This window comes from Syngnathoides biaculeatus, chromosome 2 (genome assembly GCF_019802595.1).
Source record: "Syngnathoides biaculeatus isolate LvHL_M chromosome 2, ASM1980259v1, whole genome shotgun sequence".
Classification (NCBI taxonomy): domain Eukaryota; kingdom Metazoa; phylum Chordata; class Actinopteri; order Syngnathiformes; family Syngnathidae; genus Syngnathoides; species Syngnathoides biaculeatus.
In genome coordinates, this window is record NC_084641.1 from 1900962 (window position 1) to 1913114 (window position 12153).

Consider the following 12153-nt stretch of genomic DNA (forward strand, 5'->3'; position numbering starts at 1 on the left):
CGGTCAGAGCACCAGTGAGGGAGTCAGAGTGAACAGAATAAGTGGGTTGTATATTTTATTAGTGAAGTGAAAACACACACAAACTGGCCCAGTTCTGGGGGAACCATCTGTTGTCGCATTTTTTTTTTTTTTGGGGGGGGGGTAACATTTGAGCCTTTTTGCCTGCAGAAAAGAATTACTACGTAATGCATATTTTACTCTTAATGATTGAAATATCATTTTGCGCTTCCTTCTTTGACTTTCAATTACCATTATGATAATGCCAGTCAACTATGTTCCTTCTCATGTCCTCTGGTTGCTCTCACCACAGGGAGACCAAATAGCTAGCCCCCTGCTCCAACACTACACCACTAGCAGCCCAAACTGCAGCTTCACACACTTGCAATCAAGGAATAGCCATAAAATCCCCATTGGACGTCTCTGTAGAGTTGTATAGTTAAGCAGGGGAGTGTCTTGATCACACACTAGAGGACTTTATCATGGATGTTCAAGGAGCTGATATTAGGCTCCCCATGATCTTGCTGAAGGAATATATCACACTTTCATGGAAGACATGAAACACAAATGTGCACACAGACAGGCTAAAGTGTACTGTTCTCAGGGTCAGTATTGATGGTTCCCTGGGGCATCCCACAGACGCATCTGTTTCTGTCCGGCTGACTCTCCACACTCATAATTTCAAGTAAGTCATAACACAAATTATAAACACAACTCCCTCAACTGTGACGCCAAGGAATAACAACGTGAAGTGTACTGAGCTGATTTAAGAGAGACTCGCAGTCTTAAATTTTTACCTTCACTTTTTTTTAGCTCTGTTCTCCCATCCATAACCTTTTCCTTTTGATCTGCATTTTTTGTGTGTGTTTGAATAGCCATGACTTGCCTTTCCAGCACTATCCTGTACATTTGAGTGTGTTTAATTCTTATTCATCATTACTCAGAGGTCAGAGTGGCCTGGTCTGATTTACCCTGTGGCATCACAGTCTGCAAACAGCCACCCCACCACTATGGGTGTCTTCATCCAAGTCCTTTCTCCTCATTTGTCTTTCTTTTGTCGTCAGTACCACCACTCGCTATGCTGCACTCCCCCCCCCTTTTTTTTTTTTTTTACTTTGTGTGTATTTTGTTTCCATTTCTGACCACTCCGACTCCTTTTCCTTTCACCTCTCATCACACGGTCATGTACTCTAACCATCCATCTCCCACCAATGTATATCTGAGGGTCTCAATATGTCCTGGGCCCATGGAAGTTCAATTGGAATCACATGTCGTACTTGAACTGGGATACCCACCCCCTTATAAATACGATGTTAGTCCAAGCTACACTTAAAAATAAAAGTTCTGTATTTCTGGAAACTCAGGATTGATCTTCTCTTTTATTATAGCGCCTCATGACTTCTGAGTGCACAGGGTCTGAATTTTATGAAGATCGATTGCACGCTTGTCATGACAACAACATTTCATTGTCACCCTTTTAACCGGACAGGAAATGAAGATAATGCCTTGTTGGTCAACGACACGCCAAGTGTATATTAAACAAGGAGAGAGACCAGAGGGTAGGAAAGCACAATTGTTCACTTTGTCAAAAGTCCAAGCATTTTTCTTGTGCGTGTGCCTCATAGATGAATTCTGGTGTTTTGCACTGGAGGCCAAATGGACAATCAAATTAGTTACAGTGCCTTGTGAAACTATTCGGCCCCCTTGAACTTTTCAACCTTTTGCCACATTTCAGGCTTCAAATATAAAGATATAAAACAATATATACAATTTTTTGTCAAGAATCAACAAAAAGTGGGACACAATCGTGAAGTGGAATAAAATTTATTGTATATTTTATACTTTTTTAACAAGTAAAAACCCGGAAAGAGGGTTGTGGAATATTATTCGGCCCCCTTGCATTAATGCTTTGTAGAGCCACCTTGGTAGATTTGCAGTGGACTGATACTCCTTCCATTTCAACATGATTGCTTGCACAGTGCTCCTTGAGATGTTTAAACCTTGGGAAATCTTTTTGTATCCAAATCCGGCTTTAAACTTCGCCACAACAGTATCTCGGACCTGCCCGGTGTGTTCCTTGGTCTTCATGATCCTCTCTTCAATTTAAACAGAACCCTGAGACTATCACAGAGCAGGTGCATTTAGACGGAGACTTGATTACACACAAGTGGATTCTATTTATCATCATCACTCAACATTGGATCATTAAGAGATCCTCACTGAACCTTTGGAGTGAGTTTGCTGCACTGAAAGTAAAGCGGCCAAATAATATTTCAGGTTTTGATTTGTTAAAAAGTATAAAATATTCAATACATTTCATTCCACTTCACGATTGTGTCACACTTGTTGTTGATTATTGACAAAAAAAAGTTTAATTTTATATCTTTATGTTTGAAGCCTGAAATGTGGCGAAAGGTTGAAAAGTTTAAGGGGGGCAAATATTTTACAAGGCACTGTAGAGCCGAAGGAAAAATCAACCTGCATACGCACAATGCATTGGACACAATTTCATTGATTGAGGATGTGGGAGAGAGAGTTTATTGGCTGGCTAATCATAATAACGATCCTTTTTATTGTTTTAGGAAGACATCAGTCAGTATACCTCTACAGGACCACTCAGAGTGCATCCCATAGGGAGCCAGCGCTGTAATCTGCTGAGCTCATTTACAAACTGGAGGGGACAGGGCAGCCGTTGATTCTGGGGTCCATCTCAGAGCGTCTGAGGGTCAGTCAATAATGAAAGAAATGCATTTCTACTGGGAATTAGCTTTCAATGTAAGCGGGAGGATTCTGTTGCGCTTAAATCTCTACAAAGTCCAGATGTGTTACATGGAAGCTCTATCGTACAAACTATGACATCATGACTATTTTCTTTTTGTGATGAATCAATCTTCAAGCGGTTAAAAAATTAAAATGGAACAACTCTACTTTTTACAGGTGATTGAAAAAAAACATCTTGAGCTATGGGTGTGTAGCAACATTTGATGAAGTAACTTAGTAGGGGTCGGAGAGATGGATCTCTGTTTTCCATATTTCTCAGATGAGAAAAACTTGGCTTTCACGACTGCTAACCTTTTATCTTACTATTTTCTTCCGCCATGTATGACATGAATCTTACCACAAGATTGTGGTTGGGTTTTTCAAAAGTGTCCTCCCTATTGTTCAGCCATTTTATTGCGTATTCCTTGATAGGGCTTGTAAAATTGTGCTTTAATGCAGATAATGCAGATGACGATAAGCTGTATGGAGATGGAGAGGTTGGGAACCTGGCTTAGAGAGTTCACATCTGGCCGTGTGCTGTAAAGATGGTCACTTCCTGAACTGTGTTGGCGTTGCTGGCCATGTTCATGATTTTGGGCGAACTGTGTTGCCCTCTTAGACCATCTACTGTATTTTTCACAACTCTTTGAGTTCTGTAAACTCACTCCTCTTTGAGCAATTGATCTGTGATCATTCTGTGAGTTGCATTCCACTCCATCTTGTCATCCATTCAGCAGTGAATAGCGTGTAGGGTTTGAGTTACTTGTATTTACTGAGAGATTGTCAGATTGTAAAATTTTAATGACACCAACACAGTATTAAAATGTGGTCTGGTGCGGACTAGGTTCATTTGAAAGCACATGCTTGGGTGCAATGTAGGTCTGCGTGTCCACGTGTTTGTGTGCGTTTCCATTACAGTGAGCATTAAAAGAAACAACAGTGAAGGTGTGTGGAGACGAAAAGTGTCACGTCAGAGCTGCTGCGTGATTAATGGTGTGATTAGCTGCTCCGATCCACATGTCAGAACACACACCCATGCGCACACAAATACCGGCACGAATGGGAGTAACCATGTGAGCGCACACAAACACACAGCAGCCTATTAATGGTCTTCAATGGGAGAATCCAGATGCGGTGCGAGGATAATTGTACTAAAAACACCAAATGTAGAGTTCCAGGCCAGCGAGACTTTAGTTGGGGCTCAGTGTGTTTATTTTTGCAATTGAGTTATTACTGCGGGGACTTGAATCATGGAATAAAAACACTCCAATGCAGGTCAATTTTTAATTGAGCCCAAAGTGCAGTTTGAATGTGCCCTCTCTCTTCCTCTTCCACTACCCGCGCAACCCACACATTACCTTGCACTGACATGCTCCTGATTACCTCCGCCAAGGAGGTTATGGCTTCATCATCAACAGATGCTGTTTTTTTGTCTGTTAGCATGTATAATTTAGAACAATTACTTGGGTTTTGGGTTGCAGGAAAATCTGCCATTGACCCCATTTATATAAACACAATCGGGAAAGAAAAAAAAACTTGGATTTGGACCCAGTTGCAGCAGTCATCACGTCCATCAGTGGGATATTCTTGTCAGCGCGCTGTCAGTCAAATTTCTCATCTAACAATTTTATATTTTTATTAATGTAATAAAACATACCCCTTGAATCTTAATGAAAGACATCTAAGATTATCTTAGCTTTGCTCATTAAATGAAAGACATCTAAGATTAGCTCAGATTTGCTCATCTGAGTGATTTTTTTTTTTTTTTCCATAGCTTTTTACCAGGTCACTGTTCTATTTAAGACACATATGCAAAACGTGTGGTTGAAGTCATTACCACCCATGTGCAAGAAATTGTGAAGTTCACTGGACATTCAAATTCACTCCCTACGCTCATTTGTGTTGAAAACAGCTATTGAAGTTGCGCTGCCATCCGCATACATGTAATTATCTCATTTCAGCAAGCTACAAACACTGTGTAAATGTGCACATGCCATGTTTGAGTTTGGTATAATTGGTTTGAAAGACACAGGCACATATATACAGTGCCTTGTGAAAGTATTTGGCCCCCTTGAACTTTTCAACCTTTCGCCACATTTCAGGCTTCAAACATAAAGATATAAAATTTTCGTTTTTTTGTCAAGAATCAACAACGAATGGGTCACAATCGTGAAGTGGAACAAAACGTATTGGATATTTTATACTTTTTTATCAAATAAAATATTGAAAAGTGGAGTGGTGTGCAATATTATTCGTTCCCTTTACTTTCAGTGCAGCAAACTCACTCCAGACGTTCAGTGAGTATCTCTGAATGATTCAATGTTGACTGATGGTGATAAATAGAATCCACCTGTGTGTAATCAAGTCTCTGTATAAATTCATACAATGTCCGAGATACTGTTGTGGAGAAGTTTAAAGCCGGATTTGGATACAAAAAGACTTCTCAAGCTTTAAACATCTCAAGGAGCACTGTGTAAGCAATCATATTGAAATGGAAGGAGTATCAGACCACTGCAAATCTACCAAAACCCGGCTATTCTTCTAAACTTTCATTTCGAACAAGGAGAAGACTGATCAGAGATGCAGCCAAGAGGCCCAATGATCACTTTGGATGAACTGCAGAGATCTACAGTTGAGGTGGGAGAGTCTGTCCATAGGACAACAATCAGTCGTACACTACACAAATCTGGCTTTATGGAAGAGTGGCAACAAGAAAGCCATTTCTCAAAGATATCCATAAGAAGTCTCATTTAATTCATTGCCACAAGCTCCCTGGGAGAAACACCCAACATATGGAAGAAGGTGCTCTGGTCAGATGAAACCAAAATCAAACTTTTTGGCCAAAATGCAAAACAATATATTTGGCATAAAAGCAATACACCTCATCACCCTGAACACACCATCCCCACTGTCAAGCATGGTAGTGGCAGCCTCATGGTTTGGGCCTGCTTTTCTTCAGCAGGGACAGGGAAGATGGTTCAAATTGATGGGAAGATGAATGAAGCCAAATACATGACCATTCTGGAAGAAAACCTGTATGAGTCTACAAAAGACCTGAGACTGGGATGGAGATTAATCTTCCAACAGGACAATGATCCAAAACATGAAGCAAAATCTACAATGGAATGGTTCACAAATAAAAGTATCCAGGTGTTGGAACAGCCAATTCAAAGTCCAGACCTGAATCTAATCGAGAATCTGTGGGCAGAGCAGAAGACTGCTGTTCACAAAAGCTCTCCACCAACCTCACTGAGCTTAAGCTGTTTTGCAAGGAAGAATGAGCAAGAATTTCAGTCTCTCAATGTGCAAAACTGATAGAGACATGCCCCAAGTGACTTTCAGTTGTAAATGCAGCAAAAGGTGGCGCTACAAAGTATTAATGCAAATGGGCCGAATAATTATTCACACCCCACTTTTCAGGTTTTTATTTGTTCAAAAAAAGTTTAAAATATCTAATACATTTTGTTTCACTTCACAATGTTGTCCCACTTGTTGATTGTTGACAAAAATAAATATATATATATATATATATATATCTTTATGTTTGGAGCTTGAAATGTGGCAAAAGGTTGAAAAGTTCAAGGGGCCCAAATACTTTCACAAGGCACTGTAAATAAATCCATCCAGGCATTTTCTTAGCCGCTGATCCTCACAAGGGTTGCGGGAGTGCTGGAGCCTATCCCAGCTGTCAAGAGGCTGGAAGCAGGGTACACCCTGAAGTGGTTGCCAGCCAATCGCAGACCACAAAGAGACAAACAGCCACAATCACAATCAGACTTAAGGGCAATTTGGAGTCTCCAATGAAATGATGATTTTGGGATATAGGAGGAAACTGGAGTGCAAACTCAACACTGGGATTAAACCAGGGTCCTCAGAACTATGTGTGTGTGTGTGTGTGTGTTTATCTATATTTAATGTATCTTATTGTTTAAGATCACCTTGTATCAGCATAATTTTGCACAGCTGTTAACTTGAAGGCACACTTGGATAGGTTTGTTATGGAACAGCGACAACAACAACTTGAATGTCCGGACCGCAAGTACATCAAACAGAGATCAGGTGTTTCATCTGTGAACATTGTCTTCAAACCTCACCAATTCTCATGGTCACACAAAAATCTTGTAAAGGGTCTTTTGGGAAAAGGGGAATTGTTGGGAATTTCAAATGGTGACCAACTCCACATTTAGTCAATAATTATTGAGGCATGTGTTTACATGAGTCTATGTAACTGGTGTATTTGTCACCACGGACTTTACAAAATCAAGTTTATTCCTGGGGATAGCCATCAACCTTCTGTTAGTGATAACATTCCCTTTAGATAGTGGGTGTAGATTTGAATGTCTGATTGCGTGTGTATGAACAAGCTTCTTCCCTCTTGCACCTGTAGACCCTTGCAATATATGTACACGTTGAGTGGGAACCAGCAGTGACACAGGGAAGATGTCATTGCCCCTCAGGCACCTCTAGTAGACTTCATTACATTATTACGGTATGTGGGCATGAGTCACACTGTGGTACCAGATCACAAAGCAGAACTCTTGAAAGATGTCTCTTGTTTGTAGATCTAGAAGATGTCTGTGACATCTGTATACATATGATGACTAGTCAAATGTTTACTGGTGTTACATATAAATTTAATAATGTATGATCAAGTTCTTGCTATCTTTGAACCATGTCTTCCTCAGGCAACAAGCTTTACTGGCAGCTATCAGTGAGAAGGATGCTAACATAGCCCTTCTGGAGTTGTCTCCCTCAAAGCGAAGGAAAGCCCAAGAGGAAGTGATGGCTCTAAAGCGGGAGAAGGACCGTCTCATGCACCAACTAAAACAGCAGGTACATCAAGCACACACAGCCCACCAAGCTATGAAGAATCTAGTCGACAGACAGCAATTGTGGTTTTAATGGGTGACTGGCATGTGAATGATGTGGAGCCTCGCCTTGTGGTCACAATTTAGGACATTGCGGGTTTGGTAAATCAAAGTAGGACGACAAATTTAAACCTGCTGCACATCGCCAGGCTTTGCCTGCAAAGCAGCCTCTCAGGCAAACTTTGTACTTTTAAACTAAGAACAGGCCGAAGTTAATAATTTCTTGTAAACAGAACTGGATCCTCTGCCTCAAACCACATTTTTGTGCTCGGTCATCTTACGACAAACCAAGCAGGGGCTGCGGTCCAACATCCAGGCAAAACGCAAATATTCACTTAAGTTGATACGGCAGGAGTTTTTCTGCCATTATGTGTATATAATGCAGACCTGCATTTGATTCACATGTGTCATTAGCGGAGCATCCTGCCCGATAGCTTCTGGTCTCACAGATGTTAAATGTCATCACCAATTTCCCAGATTTGACCTTTTTTGTTCACTACAAACCAATTCCAACCGAGGTATGTGGTTTATTAGGTGCTCGTCAGACCTAATGGTTGACTGGACCAAAATGAACACTAGGAATAATGATCCAACAGCAGGGAGTCTGCCTGTGGCCTGAATCAGATGGGATTCTGGGAAACATGGTGCATTTCAAAGTCATAAGATGCAGTGGTAACTATGCACCTACCTGCATGTTTGTACCAGCCTCGTAAACAATTCCCAGCCACTGCAGTTCGTTTAAAGGGATTTCTGGGAAAGCTTATTATTTGTTTATCACCATTGGATTCATCATGTTTTCCCGTTGGCTAACCAGAGGTTACAGTTACATCTGATGTTGTGATGGTTTGTAAGGGCAACAATGTGGTCTGGAATGTAGGAATGGATGAAAGGTGGTTAATTTTAAAGTTCTGGCAAAGTCCTGGGATTCATATATAAATCCTCGGAAATACTATAGCTAAGTGTACGGATTCACCAGGCAATACTATGACCACCAAACACCAGGGCCTTTAAAACTACTAAATCTATTCATGTTATGAAGGCTATAAGATTTGAAGTTCCCAAGAGTAGATCTTATAGCACTACGTTTTCTTTCATGAGCTCTTGTGACGTCTCCCAACGAGACACATATCTTTTCCTGCTGTCTTTGGTCCAACTGATATATGTGAAGGATAGGTTGCCCGCCTCAGATCGTCAACAGCCACCGGTAGAAAGAAACTGACCAGGAAATGCCAAAGAATTAGGGGACTCAGGGCCTCTGAGGAGAAAATGATCTGGAGAAGAAGATAGATTTACAGATAGCTGTGCCCTGTCTGACCTCTCCATCAACCACTTTTGGCATATCGTGTGTGCGTGTGTGTGTGTGTGTGTGTGCCTTTGTGTGTCTGTGTGAGTTTGCGGTCAGAGCTCAACCCTGCTTCCTTACTTCCAGTCACCCTTTGAAGTTCAAAGACTTACAGTAACTCACGCAAAAAATGTAATTGTTAGACTTCATCAAGAGTCATCACGAATGTGCCCCCGTAATAATAGATGGCCAAGCATCAGCGATTCGTTAAAACTGAGAAATTATGAGTTTGTACTTGTAATCATACTTCTCCACCTTTTAGGTCTGAGAGAATTATGCATCCATTCCAAAGAAATGCATCCTTTCACTGTGGAGAGATGATTATTTTCTGAGGTGTGCCATGGGAAGGAACCGATGTAACACAATCAGTCTGCTTGAAGCAGGGTCACTGTGTCTTAGTCACATTGACTGGGAAAAATATGTGAAATGTTGTGCAGGAATGTGTGGCCACACAAACACAAACACGCCTACAAACAGACATGATTAAAGAAATGAACAAAGCACGGTTTAAAAACTGTTTCAAGACTGCCCTCAGCTGTCTCGTTCATCTGAAGTCTTTCCATGTATCCATTTGTTAATGTGACTACATTACTGCTCTATTCAGGTTAAGCTTCAGATTTAGGCAGGGCTTCAATGTACAGCTGCGAGCAAAGCAGTGATACGTTTACACTAACGGCTGCACTTGGATACACATGTAGAGACACATTCAGTATATACAAACTGTTTGCAAATCTGTTGTAGTCACACACAGGGCATGGTTTTCGAGGGCAACACCAACAATGACACGTTTTTCTTTGACCATTCCACTGAGTGATGCCACCTGGATCTGTTACTGACGACTCAATCTCCAATCGGGCCCGGATGCCATTACATATGTTTGCTCTGTTCTTGCTCTCATTTCATACAAAATATTGTATATTGTTTTCACTGACAGAATTATTTGTGCAAAGTTTGATTACTTGTTGAAAGTTGGGACTTGTTGAGCATAATAACCAAGTTTTTTTTTTTATTTCAAGTTAGTTTGCATGTTCTTCCTGTGCCCGTAGGGGTTTTCTCCGGGCACTCTGGTTTATTCCCAGATTCCCAAAACATGCATTTCTTTGAGACTCTAAATTGGCTGGCAACCAGTGTAGGTTCTGCTTCCAGCCTGAAGATAGCTGCGGTAGGCTCCATCGCTGACCCTTGTGAGGATAAGTGGGTCAGATAATGGATGGATGGATGGATGGTAGTGGGGCTTGGGTTGATGTGTGTGTGTGTTTGTGTGTGGTATGTAATTGTTCAGGCTCGATGACAGGTGTCCACTGTGTAACAGTTGCTCCACCTAGTCACACCTGGGAGTGTCAACACCTGGGGTCAAGAAGGGTAGGCAACAACAGTAGAGCTCTTAAGCATCTTGGTGTCTGTCTGAGCCCTTCTACCCCTCCTCCTTCCTCCCCAAACCACTGTGTAAAGGTTCTTGCCTTATCTAAAGGAGCTCCTCTCCAATTGAATGGAATGACTAAGCTCTTTAATATGAGCCACATCCTCTCTTGTGATCCTGGCTGCCTCATTTCCTCAGTCATTAGGCACTGACTGGTTATCTCAGTGGCTGTGTCCCCAGGCTGTATCTACCTCTTTTCTGTGGTGACCATGGCTTGTGGTCTCTTCATTTAAGGCTGACTCAACAAATGCCACACCATTTTGGATTATAGCCATACTTGCATACAGTCTTTCCCTCAAATGGTTTTCAGCCTCATGGAACCTACAGGACCGAAGTCCACCCCCATGGCAAGTATTTGCAGCCTTGATAAATAGAGCTGAACTTGTCAATAAAACTTAATTCTTCCGTCTATCTCTACGTCCTAGAAAGGTGCCCTTACACGTCAGTCCAATGTCCGTCAGTGTAGGCTGTTAGTTTATCTATTCCCGTGCAAAACTGTTCGCAGAACGTCAGCCCATTTTGCATACACACACTCTAACACAAATACACGCCAAAAAAAATAAAAATAAAAAATTGTGGCATCCAGGACGATATCGAAACACAATTTTAGTCTATAGAGTCTAAAATGCAAGCGTGAGAATGTCTGCAGCTTCAGGCTTTGTGCAACACTTAATACCTTTTCTTACTGCCCATTTGTCTTATTCTTTTAAGTGGTACTCTGAGAAATGGATAATATTTGACAGACTTATGGTACTTCCATCAGACACTCCGACTTATGTAATTAATCACCTGACGTGTTGTCAACACCACTGCTTTTAACGTGTTTGATGGCTTTCAACATGTTCTACCCCCAAGAAAGCCCATCAGCAGCCTAATAACTGAAGTTTTGCTTTCTCACTCTTTTTTTTTTTTTTGTTGAAGACTCAGAGTAGAATGAAGATGATGGCTGATAACTATGAGGAAGATTGCAACAAGCGTCAACATCATCCTCACCATTCTCTCCACTTGCACTCTGCAAGTATACATCACAGAAGACTCCCAAGAGGACCCCCGCATGCCAACCACAGACTCCCTGTGGACCAGGTCAGTTTCAATGTCCACATGAACACACGTTAAGGTCAAGTTCATCTTTGATCCCACAAAAGTTCATTAATCCTGTGTGGGTTTTCTCCGGGCACTACAGTTTCCTCCCACATCCCAAAAACATGCAACATTAATTGGACACTCTAAATTGTGCCTAGGTATGATTGTGAGTGTGATTGCTGTCTGTCTCTATGTGCCCTGCGATTAGCGGGCAACCAGTTCAGGGTGTACCCCGCCTCCTGCCTGCTGACAGATGGGATAGACTCCAGCACTCCCCGCGACCCTCGTGAGGATAAGAAGATGGATGGATGGATGGATGGATGACTTAAAAGTTTAATCGATGCATATTGTTTATTATCCTCCAATATATAGTACACATAGTGTCATGTTTTAACCCTGCAAACAGCCTTCACTAAATCCAAACCATGATTATATTTCATTGGAATCTCGAAGTTAAATTACATTTGTTCTTAACTGAGTGTAAAAACAAACAATATATATTATAGAATTATTTTAGCGATCGTTTGAATATCTTGAAATTAGAGGAAGTATGATGAATCAGCGCATCAATTGATATTTCTGTGATCCAGCTACCTCACTAGATCTTCACCAACAAAGCTAAAATGCTTCACTAAGTTTTCAATTAGTCAAAGGAAAAGAAGTAGGTTATTATTAGAGTATAA

General features: G+C 41.2%; 1 protein-coding gene across 9 annotated transcripts in view; it reads left to right on the top strand.

Annotated features, from left to right (window-relative positions):
• The window catches only part of LOC133496551 (ERC protein 2-like), a 145738-nt gene that overhangs the window by 87782 nt on the left and 45803 nt on the right, over positions 1–12153 (top strand). For 8 of the 9 annotated variants that reach the window (XR_009793815.1, XM_061812382.1, XM_061812313.1 and 5 more), the window contains 2 exons: positions 7443–7590; positions 11309–11470. Coding sequence is in view for 8 of the 9 variants with exons in the window: in XM_061812382.1 (XP_061668366.1) it covers positions 7443–7590; positions 11309–11470 (310 nt within the window). In the remaining variant the exon portion in view is untranslated. Of the gene's footprint in view, positions 1–7144; positions 7210–7442; positions 7591–11308; positions 11471–12153 lie in introns of those variants that run through there. The other variant, XM_061812363.1, reaches the window with a different exon arrangement.